Here is a 15,850-nt window from a genome sequence, read left to right as displayed (position 1 = left end):
ATAACTTCCCAAGAACAGAAATCCATCAATACTGGTAATTTTTCAGCACAATTATGCTTTATTGCATCCATAGAACTACTCAACAAAAAAAAAGCCGATCAGCCCCCCAACTGCCATTAAGATGGCACTAGTTGAATAAAAACCACATGACCCTTCTAATTGTGCTATGACTTGTATCTGTAGTGTGTCTTCTATCTCTACATTCTACATCTACTATGTTTTTCCAGTTCTGATTTCTCCATTATTTCTCTTACTGTGTCACAGCCCTTCACTCTCACAGCTCAATCTCTTTCTCACACAAACAAATGACAGCACACCGTACCTGACATGAATATGAAAAAGAAGAGAATGCAAAAGACAAAAAGGTCACACCAGAAATGTCAATAATGAGGCGTATGGGTCACGTGGAATATAAACTACATACAACATTCCCATTCCCATTCCATTCACTTCCCTCTTTTTTTGTGTAGTTGTGTGTCTTGTGTAGGTGTGTCTTGTGTAGGTGTGTCTTGTGTAGGTGTGTCTTGTGTAGGTGTGTCTTGTGTAGGTGTGTCTTGTGTAGGTGTGTCTTGTGTAGGTGTGTCTTGTGTAGGTGTGTCTTGTGTAGGTGTGTCTTGTGTAGGTGTGTCTTGTGTAGGTGTGTCTTGTGTGTCTAGTATCCTGTGTCGTGTTGTATGTCACTGTGTCCTTCTTCTCGCTCTGTCATCTAAAAACCTGTAACCCACTTTACACTTTCACCCCCTCATTTTACATCTTACAACTCCCCAACTTTGCATGTTGGCTCGCGGCTCACTTTTCTCAAAAGACTTCAAATTAATTCACCAACGGATTTGAAGAAACCATTGTTCTTCTCCAATAAGCCGAGATTGCTGGAAACTTAATTAGTAACATCCTGTAAATGAGTGAAGGATCGGGAAGCCAAGGTGAAGACCAATACTACGGTGGCTCTTACAGCTCCAATTACCAAGGATACGGCGGAGGTAATGAGTACTATGGAGGATCCTCGTATAGAGGATCGTCCTCTGGCTACAGAGGAAATGGCGGAAGAGGCCGCCGAAACTCGCATAGAAAGGGTAGCTACGACCATTACGGGTCCTACGGGACTCATACAGGAAGTTACAGCGGACCTAGCCGGTCAGAAAGAGGCAGTTACAGTCGTTCTTCTTCATATGTAGCTGGAAATTCGGGCAATACCCACGAATGGGATGAACATGACTCTAGAGGAAACTACGAGGAACAGCAACAACCACAGCAAAGCACATATAATTCAGAACAGCAGGTAGCTAGCACAAGATACGAATCTTACAGAGGCACCGCTGATAGCTACAGAGGAGGAGGGGAAAGTTACAGAGGAAGTAATTATCGTGGAAATTATAGAGGACACAGAGATAGCCACGGCCGTGAAGGAGGGTATAGAGGTAGAGGAGGTTACCACCACAGATCCAGTTATGATGATAGTTATTCAAATAATGGACATGGATCCAGTGGAGGATCCACACATCACCAAAAGAGCATTTCAAGTCCAAGCGGAGCCATAAATGGTGGAAAGCCGGCAAAATCATTCAAAAACCCATGGATAGAAATAATGGGTATAGAAAATGAAAGCACCCAAGAGACTCTCGAGTCGAGATATAGTGATTTAATGGACATCAACAAGGAGATCAGACAGTTGCAGAGGGCCAAGTTGAAATTGGAAAGTTCTGTGATCACTTTAGAGAAACAAGCCGAAAGAGAAGAGCTACACGTCCAGATCACAAACGATAAACTTGAGGAGTTCACGTATTTGTGAGGTACCAACTGCTTGTGCAAACTTGAACGTTTCCAAGGCATTGTTCCCAGTTATTACTTAAAATATCAGGGAGTGATATCTCCTCCAATAGAGCCTATATCAAGCTCTAGATGTATTTTAGCTTATAGATGTATATATAAATGTATTATTAATGAATTGATTTCCGATGACAGCTTCGTCTATGCAAATGTAGAGAGGAAAGGGGCGATAGGTTCATAATTAGACTGCATTTCTTGTGGTCTCCGCCAACTGGGATATCACTATATATAGAAAACTACATTACACACGACGTGTACAGATGACCAATATCATTTGGCACTTGTAGCAGAGTATTTTACTTCGTCTTCGGTAAGGATTAAGTCCATAGAACTCACGAGTCCCAACAACTTCTTATTAGAAGGTAAGAAATGGGTGCAAAAAAAACATTCCTAGAGCCATATAAACTCACTAACCAATTTATGGGAAGACTTATCACATAGAGTAATACAGACAACACTGGATGAATGCCTACAACTCACATACATCACATGTTGAATTTATATACTCTAGTAAATAGTCTAATATTTTGAGTAGCTACGTCTCTTTGTCAGATAAGTGTATAGTTGCAGTTATCCCTTGCTGAATCAGTCCTCCATGCAACTACACTTACAATGTGCTGACGGAGGCAAGCACACATTAGCAATGAAATGGTGGTTTATCTCTGATCATGATTGGAATACTGCAAGTTATACTTACTGAACTTGTCACCCAGCCCACTCTATGACGTCAAATATGGGTTATAATATCAAACATGGGTTTTAACAAGCAACTTAACTTAACAATCTTAACTGAGAACACCTTAAGCGCCCAAGTAAACATGGATATTACATTGAAGTTAAGTGTGCCATTCACTTTTGCGCTACGTTTAACTATACTAAGAAACTAGTGATGAACCTTAGCTGTTTAGATAAATATTTGCCTAGTGGTTAACTCTAACTGCGATGAAGCTTAACTGTGAACAACTATGAGAATTTCAACTATGAACACTTAACAATGAACAACCTTACTGTGGACTCCTAAACTATGAACATTTAACAATTAACAGTTAACTATGAACCTCTTAACTATGATCTTTTAAATATAAACACCTTAGCACTTGACTATGACCACTGAACTACAAGTTCTTAACTATGAACATTTAACTATGGACATCTGAACTGTGAGCATCTTACTATGAACATCTTAACTATGAATAATGAACGCTTAACTATTGAACACCTCTACTATGTCCCCTTATCTTATTGATCATAATAACTATCATCCTTTAGTTCACTCTAAACCCCTAAACTATAAAAATCTTAGCTATGCTCTTTAACAATAGTCCTTGACAATATGATTTAACTATTATCCTCAACTATGATCCTTAACTATGGCCCTTAACTATGGCCCTAACTATGCGCGTCGCATTTTTCAGTGCTAAGAAAAATTGAAGTTCACAACTTCTTTGGTGGTAAGACATTGCCTCCTTCTTCTTTTTGGTTGATATCATTGACAGGCAAATCTCTCTCCATTTGTCCCCAGATCCCACCATGTCAATCTACCAGTCTCTTCAATCAGTCACCGACTGCAAAATCGGCCAAATCGCTCTCTTCGGAGCCCTTTTGGTCGGTGTCTACAAGATCACCGTCTTCACCCTCAGCTTGCTGTCTTTGGTGTTGGACTTGTTCGTGTTGCCCGCCACGGACTTCAAGAAATACGGCGCCAAAAAAGGAAAATGGGCCGTTGTCACAGGTGCCTCCGACGGTATCGGTAAGGAGTACGCTTTTCAATTAGCCGCTAAGGGCTTGAATGTTGTCTTGGTGTCAAGAACTCAGGACAAGCTCGAAATTCTCGCTACCGAAATCGAATCCAAGTACAAGATCGAGACTAGAGTAGTTGCCTTCGATGCTTCTACCGATGAAAAGAGTAACTACACTGCTTTGGAGCAAGTTATTACCAGTTTGCCAGTTACCGTATTGATTAACAATGTAGGACAATCTCACTCCATCCCAGTTCCATTCTTAGAGACTGAAGAAAAGGAATTGAACGATATCATCACCATCAACGTCACTGCTACCTTGAAGATCACTCAAGTCGTTGCCCCTATAATTGCTCAAACTGTTGCCAAAGAAAATAAGAAGGTCAGAGGATTAATCTTGAGCATGGGTTCTTTTGGTGGATTATTGCCAACCCCATACTTGGCCACCTACTCTGGTTCTAAGTCGTTCTTGCAAGCATGGTCTTCTGCCTTGGCTGGAGAATTGAAGCCACAAGGAATCGATGTGGAATTGGTTATTTCTTATTTAGTCACTTCTGCTATGTCTAAAATCAAGCATGCTTCGTTGGCGATTCCTAACCCAAAGAACTTCGTTAAGTCCGCTTTAGCCGGCGTGGGACGTCGTAATGGTGCTCAAGAGAGATTTGCTACCAGCACACCATATTGGGCCCACGCATTCATGCACTTTGGTATTGACCAAACTGTGGGTGTGTATTCCAAGCTCGCCAATAAGCTCAACTTTGATATGCACAAGAGTATTCGTGTCCGTGCTTTGAAGAAAGCTGCACGTTTGGCTGCTCAGAAGAAGGATTAGAGTATATGAGCGAGTAGCAGATAACTGCCACATTTAGGACACATTTGATACTTGAAGGTCATGACGAAGAAAAGTAATCAATTTCAGTGAAGATATCTCCAGTACATAGATGTATGCTATAGAAGGTATCATGACGAAGAAAGAAAATCAATCTCTAGTAAAGGTATTCCCGTACATAGATGTATGCTATAGAAGATATCATGACGAAGAAAGAAAATCAATTTCTAGTAAAGATATTCCCGTACATAGATGTATGCTACATATTGCAAGGGTATGAATTCAACTTGAAACTCAACTTGTAGTTTAGCTGAAGATAATAAAATATAGCAATATTATCGATTGTTACATCCATTCCAAAAATAGAGTAAATATTCAGTTCTTGAGCCCATTCAAATAGAACGTTAAGCAATTTGAAAGTTAAAAGATCATGAAAGTGAACACCCATTGTCTATTCTATTGGTTCATATTAAAATGGTAGCGCCACATATAAACTAAATTTTATGATCACTTTCATTCTATTTTTGCAGCCAGGAGGGCTGATTTTTCTAGGAGGTTTCTGTTTTGAAGATAATTTAATATTAAAACATAGTAACTCAAACTACAAATGCCTTTAAGGATAATCTTGCTTCATTCTTAGAGAGCCCCACCCACTCATAATTCACAATTCTCTTCCTTTTTCTTAGATTCTCATGGTATCTTCTAGAGATTACTTTACAGCCATAGCCTCATAATGGACTTCGAAAAAAAAAAAAGAGAGACTACAATGAAGAAGAGAGGATCTTTCAATTCATTCAAGTAGCCAATTTTACTCGACTTCAACTCCTATTTTAATACTACTCTCATCAACATCTCCATATCACCCCACCATCTAATAAAACATCAGACCCCCAGACATTAGCATCCAATCTCCCCTTCACAGCAATCTTTGATGTAGTCACGTGCCAGAACATTCTAGAAGGTTCTCGATTTTCATCCTCCGCGCGCCTAAAGCTTTAAATATCATTGAGATCGTCTGGTTGTAAGAATCACCAGAGTGTTACTCTTCATTGAAGTCACTATCCCCAAGACATTTGATAGACAAGTCAATAGAAAGAATAATACCAATTGTTCAAGAAAGCATAAAGAACACCGATCTTAGTGAAATTAAGTAATAATCCCGTTAATTGTCAATAGTTAACTATCATTGAGACAGTTCTAATCTATTATTTACAAGACAAATACTTCTTCAGCGTCTAATTCACAATGGTCAAGGAAACAAAACTTTACGACTTATTGGGAGTTGCTCCTTCAGCATCAGAGACTGAAATCAAAAAGGCATACAGAAAAACCGCCTTAAAGTACCATCCAGACAAGCCTACTGGAGACACAGAGAAGTTCAAAGAGATTTCAGAAGCATTCGACATTCTTTCGAATCCAGACAAGAGACAAGTATACGACGACTATGGAATTGAGGCCGCCAGAGGCAATGCACCAGCTGGAGGTAACCCATTCAGCGGAGCCGGTGGTGGTGCCGGTGGACACCCATTCGGAGGTGCTGGTGGTGGCTTCCACCCAGGAGGATTTTCACAAGCTGATGCTTTCAACATCTTCTCGCAAATGGGAGGATTTGGCATGGGCGGCCAAGGAGGAGACGACTTTGGCTTTGGAGGTCATGGAGGAGGATTTAGCCAACAAAGCTTCGGTGGAAGTCCATTTGGCAACTCTGGTATGCCAGGTGGATTTGGCGGCGGTCGTTCAGCAAGACGTCCTGAGCCAGATACCGTCACTATGCCTTTGCCTGTATCTTTAGAGGACTTATACAATGGTGGTGTTAAGAAGATGAAATTGAATAGAAAGGGAACAGATGGTTCCAGAGAGAGCAAAGTCCTCGAAGTGAACATCAAACCTGGTTGGAAGGCTGGTACCAAGATCAATTTCGTTAATGAAGGTGACTACCAACCAGAATGTCAAGCTAGACAAACAATCGCATTCGTGATTGATGAAAAGCCACATCCATTGTTCAAGAGAGACGGTAATGACTTAAAAATGTCGTTGCCATTATCTTTCAAGGAATCGTTATGTGGATTCAGCAAAGAGGTTACAACCATTGATGGAAGAAAGATTCCGTTATCGAGATCTCAACCAGTCCAACCTAATTCCACCACCATCTATCCAGGTTTAGGTATGCCAATCAGTAAACTGCCAGGACAGAGAGGTGACTTGGAAATCCTTTTCAAGGTTGACTACCCTATTTCATTGAATGCGGAACAGAAGCAAGCTATCCAAAACTACTTCTAAGGCCATCAGCTTGTTCGATACATACGCACATAAAAGAAAAAATTAGAACACAGCATGATGATCTTTTCCAATGACAACCCTTCATGATTCATAATTTATAGACGCAAACAACTGCGGGTCTCGGTTCATTGGAACGCATCCAAAGGTGAACATGTATATGACCCACACTTCATTTCTTGAGAACGATACGTTATCCTTGTATAGTTAGAATAAATAAACAGTTCAGTTATTTAAGGGAAAAAATGACAGCATTTTAGGATGTAGATGTTTATGTAGAGTAGATGAATGCATTTTTAGGACGGAAGGTCTGGTTGAGAAGAATGAAAGCTCCTAAAGATAACGCAATCGTATCTGGGATCTTTGGCAGAATCAGTGACCAGAGCTCTGGATGAGAGATAGCTATTAGAGCCATTCATTTAGAAGATAATGTGCCATTGCTAGAAAAATTTGTGCAAAAAGTACCTACTGGTTCCACTAAGCTGTAGAGATAAGTTGATATCTATCAACAGACAACAACAACCGAAGAATTCACTCCGTAATCACTGAAAAAAAAGCACAAAACAAAAACCTCATAAAAGCTGCAAATCCTAGAAATCACTTCTTTCATTTCAACCAACTGCCTTCCATAATACACTTTTGCTAACACCTTTTGGAGCCAATTCACCTAAAGCATTAGCATCTACTTGCATTCTCTAGCTGTTCATGATTTTCACGTGACCCATGAACCACCATTGAAAACTCGCCAGCACCCTAATTCGAGCTCATTTTCTTTCACAAAACTACCATTTTGACCCTTTACATATTCAAACTCCCAGTTCCATCTCCACCTTCCTTCCATCCCCATCTTCCAACCACCTACTACTCTCTCTCACTCTCTCTACTCATCTCATACTCATTCTCATACATGGTAGCGCCATACACATACTTCCTCACGTCGCCCAAAAAGTCGCACTCCGAAAAGTGAAATATGTCAGTGTCTCTCTTTGGGAGGTGATAAGAAAGAGAGTGATAAATGGTTTCTTTATTCATTGTATTGGTACTTGTGGTGTTGTTAGTACTTTTGGTATAGCATTGTAGTGTGATAATATATCATATAGAACAGTTATATAGGAATTTAGTTTTTAAATTGTAAATTTAGAAGCGAATTGGAGTTTGCATTGCCTGAATAGTACAACACAGAGGTTAGTAATTGGAGATGTCAGTGATCTTGGCTTCGGCTGGTTACGACCACACTATCCGGTTCTGGGATGCATTAACCGGAGTTTGCTCGAGGACTATACAGCATACAGACTCCCAGGTCAACCGGTTGGAAATAACGTCCGACAAGCGGTTCCTAGCAGCAGCAGGAAACTTATACGTCAGATTGTATGATATACGACAAACAGGAAACTCGGGTAATGCTACGGCCCAGGCTTCAGCTACCAACAATGGAGCCCCCAATGGAAGCCATACCAGCGGTAGTAGCAGCCATAATAATAATAACAACAATCCTGTGATGACATTTGAAGGACACACTAATAACGTGACTTCATTGGCATTCCAAATAGAGAACAAATGGATGGTGACGTCGCTGGAAGACGGAACAGTCAAGGTCTGGGACGTACGAGCCCCCTCAGTTCAAAGAAGCTATAAGCATCACTCTCCAGTTAATGAAGTGGTTATACATCCCAATCAAGGAGAGTTAATAAGTTGCGATCAAGATGGAAATATAAGGATTTGGGATTTGGGTGAAAACCAGTGTACCCACCATTTGATCCCTGAAGACGACGTTCCCATCAACTCGTTATCAGTTGCCAGTGACGGGTCGATGTTAGTTGCTGGTAACAATAAGGGTAACTGTTATGTTTGGAAGATGCAAAACCAAAGGGATGTGACCTCCTTGACTCCAGTAACAAAGTTCAGATCACACCTGAAGTACATTACAAGAGTCGTCCTACTGACGGATATGAAGCATTTGGCTACGTGTTCTGCCGATCATACGGCAAGAATCTGGTCTACAGAGCAAAATTTCAATTTAGAAACAACATTACAAGGTCATCAGAGGTGGGTATGGGATTGTGCATTCAGTGCCGATAGTGCCTACCTCGTAACTGCTTGCTCCGACCATTATGTACGGTTATGGGACTTATCAAATAGCGAGACCGTCAGACAGTACAACGGCCATCACAAAGGCGCTGTCTGCGTAGCATTGAATGATGTATAGAGCAAATTCATTATTAGTTTCATTGAAAAAGTGCTAGCCTGAGGACTGGCATTTCTGCAATTGGGATGAAGACGTCTTGCCTTCTTCTATCGCTGTAGTCAATCTTGAATGTGCCCCTCTTCTGATAGACCAAATGGTCCACTTTACCAAATTCAAATAGCTTCATCAAGGATGCCCTGAAAGTTTCTTCTTTGAAATTTCTTGGAGTCCAGGGAAACTTCTTCTTCAAGGTTCTTGAAATAATCTTTAAATAAAGGAGGTGTGTTTTGATGTCGTGACTGACTCTTCTTGAGTATTTACAATATGTCTGAAATGCTTGAAAGTAAAAGAAGACACAGCAGGCCACTAATATATGGAGTATTTCATCATAATCTTCTACCCAGTCGGAAATCATTAGAGGAATGTACTGCTGATCCTCCTTATTAATTCCTTTCATGCTTTCCAACAACTGCTCCAAGAAACCGGCGAGTTCCCTGAAGGTATTGTTGGCTATCAATCTTGAGTCTTTTATTTCGCAAGGAAAGTTCACTAAAAATGCCCTTTGAAGACCCAATTGAAGCTCTATAGCCCTATTCTGGAAATCAAGCTCAAAAGCCGGTGCTGTTGGTAATACTGTTATGAAATCTTCGCTATCAAGTTGGTTGATGAAATTGCTAACTGGGAAGCAGTAACCTGGAACTACTTTGTCTCTAATAAGGATATTGACGATATTTCTTATCAAGCCACTATTTGGACTGCCAACACTAAATCCTCTGGATTTCATTAGGAGTACTTTTACTATGCCCTCAGTAGAGTACACCTCCTGAACACCTTCAATTATATTTTGTGCTATATCTTCAAACTCGACGATGTTATACTCCACAGAAAGCGCAGGTTCCAGGAGAAATAGAGTAGCCAAGAGCATACGGTGCAACTTGTTGTTGAAAGCTAGCTTATCTAAGTCAATTGAAGTTCCACATGACTTACATTTCTCTTTCAGACCCTTATAATTGAACTCATCGATGGATTTGAAACAATTCGTGGCATCCATGGAGCAAATTAGACTTCCACATTTGGTGCAATTATACGAAAAGAAGATATCGTGGGGCTGACAGCAAAGTCGGCATTTGCAGTGGAAGTAGAATCTTGAAGACAACTCCATTTGACGCAAATCCCTAGGAATACTGGTAAAGCAGTAGTTAGTGTAAATTTCGCCCGAGGTACCTTTCTGAGATTGTTGTATACCTTCAATAGTTATCAATCTTGACACCAGCCCATCATCAGAGGGATAAACAATAGTATTTGGAATACAACGGTGGTTTATCAATGAAAATGAGGGTAAAAGGCATTGGCCAATGGTATCCTTAATTAGACTTAACTGTGAACTAAAGTTAACAAGACAGACACATCCATAGAAGTAAATTTCCTCACGAAGAGCTTTCAATCGATTGGTGATCATGTTTAACTTATCCATCAAGTAGATAGCGTAAACTATTTGATTCGCGTAGCTCTCCAACATTATGTGTACTTCATCATCAGAATCGATCAAATCCATATGACTTGTTAAAACTGTAGTCTTACGACGGAAATTGATATCCACAGTACATCTTAAGAATAATCTGATAATCAACCTGAAGAGACCACTATTCATGAATTCCATACTACTACTTGGTGAATACCAGTTAACTTTCAGTTCGATATCCCTGTTCTCGTAGAGACCCAACAATATGACTCTTTCGTATTCAAAAATCTTTGGAAGGAAGCCAAAACCATTCATGCCAGAATTAGAACTGCTTCTACTGGATGAATTACCCCTTTGGACTTCTCTTTGTAGCTCCATGTAAGGATTGTCACCATGAAGTTTCTCACGACAATCCTTGTAACTATGGCAAAGATCTTTACTGGAAACAGTGACTAAGTTGTTGAATTCCATGATTGGAGTTAATGAAGGAACATGGGTTGACTTAATTGCCAATCCCCTTTTCTCTGGGCCGCCATTAACATTGATAAGCTTAACGTATGGTTCGTCAATCATGGGGAGCGATCTGCCGCCAATAAGTGCAGCCAGAGCATTGAGGTACGCTTTCAAGTGCAACACGAACTGGGCTTCAATAACCTCTCTAGCTTCCTCCATAGTGACAATTACGGGGTGGTGGTAATTGCTTTCGACTCTGTTATATATAACCAGAGAAAGAGATGAAAGGAAATAAACCTGGTTTTTGGTACTGGCAAATGAATTATATTAACGCCCTACTCGATCCGAAACTACACCAAATCAATATATCGATTTTTTTGGGTAAGCCACTTACAGATTTCGCTACTGAATTTGAAGTCAACCCAAATATATATAATACCACAGAACTATCACCTCAATTAATATTAAAATGAAAGTAAAAAAAACCTAAACTTCTACAGCTCAACAATATCACTTCTCACTTACAACAATTACAATAACAACAATAACAACAACTACAACAACTACAACAACAGACAACAATGACAAAGTCTAAATCATCTTCAATTCCATTGCATTTTAATAGCCGCCAGTAACCTCCCAAATCAAAGTTTGTACCTGCGTGGAATATTTTGCAGCTGCAGCCACGCAAAATTGTCGTCTCATAAAAATTGCGAAGCGAGCGACGTTTCCTTTTATTTACGACACTTACAATGGATGGAACCAATGGTTGAAGAAGAGTAGTTATATGGTGGACGACATGACATGATGTGTTAAGCAACTGGTAAGGCTACGGAAAGGCGGTATAATGCTAAGTATGTATTGGTATGATATTTATGAGAAATCCGAACCGGGTCCGGTGGTCTGATATGGGTGGAAAGACGTGCCCGTTTTATAGTTGAATTGGAAAACAAGTTCGAATGATATGACTACTACCTATTTACAATATGGAATAAGGAGAAAACACTCCGGTTGACTAACCGAGAATGCTTTCCACGTTGCTCTCGTACTTAATGAGGATTTCGTTGGCTGCAGTAGCCATCGAAGACACATTCGATCCTACTAATCCAGGGTTCTGAGGGTCCACACCATAGGTACCGTCCAACAAATCAACTGCACCCAATGATGAATTAGGATTAGTCGAGGTATTGCCAAGATCAACGTTGGATAAGTCGAAGTTGTCAAGATTGTTGATGCTGAGATTTCCGCTGAAGTTTCCTACAGAATCATTACCTGAAGGACCAGTTCCCGAGTTTCCTCCGGCAGTGGTATCGCCAGAGTTACCTTCTTGGGCTTCTTCATTGCCAGTTTGTCCCTTAGATTCTCCTTCGGGCTCGCTGCTGGATTCAGAGTCTTTGCCTTTAAACTCATCCTGGAGGAATCCTCCAAGTTCGAAACTCCAGGAAAGGTATTCATCGACCCAACAGCGGACAATCCACCAAGCTCCAAAACGTTGACCGCCAACCAAACTGATTTCCCTCAAACAAGTCGTGAGTAAGTTACTGGTGAGCAAGATGAATAATCTGGGGTTAATGTCGGGGAATTTACCAGGTAACTCGGCGATATAGTTTGCAAACTGGTTCATGATGGCAATATCTACTGCAGATTTGTCTCCTTGTTTCTCTGCCTTCTCCAGTTCTTCCTTGCCACTATTCATCAAATTAACAACATCATTGTTCAAAACAGTGAGGAGCAGCTCGATGTTCTTTTCTCCACAAGGAATTTCACGGGAGATAATCTCTTGCATATCCAATTTCAACCAGTCTTGAATCATGCCGCTCTTTTCGCTACTGTCACATAATATTCTCGATGCAGATTGACCGGTTTCAATGATTTTGACTAAACGGTTTAAAAGATTGATGAAGTTCTTGGCCAATTTCAATTTCATGAGAACAAAGTTCTTGGAAACTTTACTGTTCAAGAGGTTATTGGTCAAACTTTTCACATAGCCAGCGGAAATTTGCTTCAATTGAGAAACAACCTCCTGTGGAATCATGAATTGCAACAGTAATTTGTTAAGCATTCTAATCATACGTTTGTACATTATGACATCACACTGTTTAACCCATTCAGTAATGCCCTCACTGGTGTAAAGCTTGAATACTGGGGCAGTTAAAATACTGTTGAAGCTGTTAAAGCTTGCAAACAACTTCTTTAACTGCATGAAACGAAGTGACTCAAACAACGAGTTTATGTGTACCTTATAAAGGGAATATAAAGTATCAGCAATATCGTAATCGGTATCCTTTGGTAAGTAGGGGTATATAGAAGGCAATTGAATGGGGGTATTGGGATTCGAGTGAGAGGCAATGTTCTCATTTAAGAGTGACAGCAAGTTAGGTATGTACTTTAAGTGTGATACCAGTGGAAGCTGATCTGCAATGGAGTTCGAATTTGCAATCGATGGCGAGTTGATAGGGGTATAAGAAGGCGTATGGAGATGAGAGCTTGATCTTGGCGAGTCTTCAAATGATATGGAAGAATTAGTAGAAGAGATCGGCGACTGGATTTGCTGCAGACCAGAGAAGTTTCCAGGCAAGCCCAAGCCACCAAGGAGTTGCTGGGACGACAGAGGTTGTGGAACTTGCAACTGCAGGGACAAGATCTGGTCTCCATTCAACTTGATACCGCAGTAATGGTACTTCGATTGACCTCTCATACCCAAACGTCTTGTGGTCAAGTTAGGGAACAAAATTCTGACTAGCTTACCAAAACTTGCTGGTGACAAGGGCGTTAAGTTGTTGTCAGCACATACTTGAACGTATCTGGCGTAAATACGGTTACGAGGGACAACTGCCGTTGGTGAAGATTCACACGAATTAAGTAACCAAACCATACCAAAGAGTTGACGTTGTCTTTCCTTGTTCTCTTTACCTTTATGGGACTCAGAGCCTCCAGGTGAGTTAGCTATTTGAGAACTTGGTCCAGGAGCCGGTTCGTCGGCCTCCATTTGTTTGATTCTAGTAGCCAACTCATCCAACGGAACGTCGGCGGCTTGAAATGCCAAATGCTTCAATTCAGTGTCACCGTCGTCTCCTGCAATTGCGTGGTCAGACTTTCTCGCTCTCTTTCTCTTACTGGAAGACATGGATGAAGGCTGTTGTTGCATGCCTATAGAAGAAGCTGACGGCTGCTGCAAAAGAGCTGGAGAAGGAACCAAGACGTCCGGTGATTGTGATTGTCCTACATTATAGTGGACCTGTTGTTGCTGTTGGTGAACCTGCTGCTGTTGTTGTAGTTGCTGCTGTTGAAGTTGAAGATGTTGTTGTTGCTGCTGTTGCTGCTGTTGCTGCTGCTGCTGCTGTGGTATGATATGCTGCTGCTGGTAGAACTGTTGCTGGGGAGCCGAGAACTGCTGCTGCTGCTGCTGCTGATGCTGAATTTGCGAGTTAAAGTCGAAAGGGTAGGGTTGCTGTTGTTGTTGTAGCTGCTGCAAGTGCTGCTGCTGAGCGCTGTAACCGAAACCCGCCGACGATAATGATTGGCCCGGCATCGCTTTCGAATATGGAAGCTGCTGTACCGAGGAAACCGTAGGTTCTACCTTCACAAAAGGATGAGAAGAGTCCAATGACATCTGCTTTTGCAGGAGCTGTTGAGCATTGAACTGAGGTCCATGGTGATGCAATGAGTCTTGTACTGAAGACAGAGACTGTAATAGGTAGGAGTCCTCGAGCTTTTGAAGGTGCTGGCGCTGCTGTTGATGCTGCTGATGCTGCTGCTGCTGCTGCTGCTGTTGATTTTGGTCCATTGTGAAAAACGTCCGATGTGTAGTCTATAAGGTAACGAAGGATAATGATAAAGATTAAACTGATTTTTGTTGGGTGAAGTTATAAAGAATAACCGTCTATGAAATAACCAATAAATATGAAGCCGTGGGGATAGTGAAAAAGATGCTAGATGCTCAACATATAATTGAGATGGAGATAGGATGAAACGGTGGTGAAGATGCTGATTAGTGGTGATAGAATGCTATTTGACCCTGGGTCTTGAGTTCACTGATGAAGAGGAACCGTTTTGAGCCGGAATCTCTGGTTTTGCTACTTCTGCCTTGGAAGTGGTGGTTAAGGTTTGGTGGATTCCGAGATCCTTTCGTGGGCGATGGGCACAAACGGTAAGAGGTGTTGTGACTATACGTGAATATTACCACAACGACTCAAGAAGGGATACAAAGGAACACTGAAGGTAATGAAGTGACGAGCTTGCAGGCTAATGAGCTTGTGAATGACTCAGGATGAACAAGTAATTAAACTGGAACAAATGGAGCCAGCTGGTGCAAGGAGCAACTTACGGGAGCTTGCTAATGACCAAACGAATAAACTAGCTTAGTACAGACTAGCAATATGACAGATCAACCAAAGAACTTGTGACCTAATGATGTGAATGAGCTAATGAACCAACGGACCAAGCAACAATAAAAACACAATGATAATATAAATAAACGGTTTTCTTTTCCAACGAAATGCAAATGGCAGTGATGCTAGGCAATAGCTAGGAACCTGGACACTGGCACTACGGGTGGTGTCTATTGGGGTGAATTTCAAGATCTTTTGCACGAACTTTGGCACGATCTCTTCCAGATCTTGTTCAGAACGGTTCAACAAAAGTAGGCAACGATCTTTCAAGGTATTTCTTATAATACCACCAACTATACTCTCTAGCAAACGGGAAGAATGGCGCTTTCCTGGTGAAATGCGCTTTCTGGCTTGTAGATTTTTAACTCGTACCACCTTAGGAAAATAGCAGCTCCTTGGAACGTAAACTATTCCTCTTGAACACTCTACAACGAAGAAGCTCTCACCACGAAAACTCTACAACGATGACTTTTTCCGTGCTTAAACCGTAGTACGAAATGTCACTAAACAAACGTCTTTTTTTTCTCGGTACTTCACAAAAGCAAAATTAACCTCAATATCTATTACCATCCAGCTGCCTACCAATGATCCTCAGTGATGAGCTTGATGCGAGATGCCAGATCGGGGAGAAGAGAAGAGGAAAAAATTTGGTGGCACAAATGGGAATTTGCAATTAGGGTTACGGGC

General features: G+C 41.1%; 6 protein-coding genes across 6 annotated transcripts; 4 read left to right on the top strand and 2 right to left on the bottom strand. All coding sequences in view use genetic code 12, as the record gives it.

Annotated features, from left to right (window-relative positions):
* The first annotated feature begins 840 nt into the window (after nt 1-840).
* Nucleotides 841-2,003, top strand: RJT20DRAFT_128339 (uncharacterized protein). The gene has a single exon (XM_064917256.1). It carries the CDS (start codon nt 899-901, stop codon nt 1,787-1,789), a length of 891 nt encoding a protein of 296 aa, XP_064774517.1. The 5' UTR covers nt 841-898; the 3' UTR covers nt 1,790-2,003.
* A 1,304-nt stretch (nt 2,004-3,307) lies between these two features.
* On the top strand, nt 3,308-4,657 carry RJT20DRAFT_128338 (ketoreductase). Its single transcript, XM_064917255.1, has one exon. It carries the CDS (start codon nt 3,358-3,360, stop codon nt 4,396-4,398), a length of 1,041 nt encoding a protein of 346 aa, XP_064774516.1. The 5' UTR covers nt 3,308-3,357; the 3' UTR covers nt 4,399-4,657.
* A 794-nt stretch (nt 4,658-5,451) lies between these two features.
* Nucleotides 5,452-7,005, top strand: SIS1 (type II HSP40 co-chaperone). The gene has a single exon (XM_064917254.1). The coding sequence runs from the start codon at nt 5,641-5,643 to the stop codon at nt 6,673-6,675; it is 1,035 nt and encodes a 344-aa protein (XP_064774515.1). The 5' UTR covers nt 5,452-5,640; the 3' UTR covers nt 6,676-7,005.
* Nucleotides 7,006-7,870: 865 nt separating this feature from the next.
* RJT20DRAFT_95394 (TOR complex subunit) lies at nt 7,871-8,878 on the top strand (the record flags this gene model as incomplete). Its single annotated transcript, XM_064921578.1, has 1 exon — nt 7,871-8,878. The coding sequence occupies one exon, from the start codon at nt 7,871-7,873 to the stop codon at nt 8,876-8,878; it is 1,008 nt and encodes a 335-aa protein (XP_064774514.1).
* A 9-nt stretch (nt 8,879-8,887) lies between these two features.
* On the bottom strand, nt 8,888-11,153 carry RJT20DRAFT_44676 (uncharacterized protein). Its single transcript, XM_064920179.1, has one exon. It carries the CDS (start codon nt 10,989-10,991, stop codon nt 8,898-8,900), a length of 2,094 nt encoding a protein of 697 aa, XP_064774513.1. The 5' UTR covers nt 10,992-11,153; the 3' UTR covers nt 8,888-8,897.
* A 634-nt stretch (nt 11,154-11,787) lies between these two features.
* Nucleotides 11,788-14,559, bottom strand: RFX1 (Rfx1p; the record flags this gene model as incomplete). The annotated part of the gene is made up of 2 exons (XM_064921590.1): nt 11,788-14,241; nt 14,449-14,559. 2 exons carry the CDS (start codon nt 14,557-14,559, stop codon nt 11,788-11,790), a joined length of 2,565 nt encoding a protein of 854 aa, XP_064774512.1.
* Nucleotides 14,560-15,850: the final 1,291 nt, after the last annotated feature.

Source organism: Scheffersomyces xylosifermentans (assembly GCF_036884685.1).
Source record: "Scheffersomyces xylosifermentans strain CBS 12540 chromosome Unknown RJT20scaffold_4, whole genome shotgun sequence".
Lineage (NCBI taxonomy): Eukaryota > Fungi > Ascomycota > Pichiomycetes > Serinales > Debaryomycetaceae > Scheffersomyces > Scheffersomyces xylosifermentans.
This window is presented reverse-complemented; position numbering and strand designations above follow the sequence as displayed.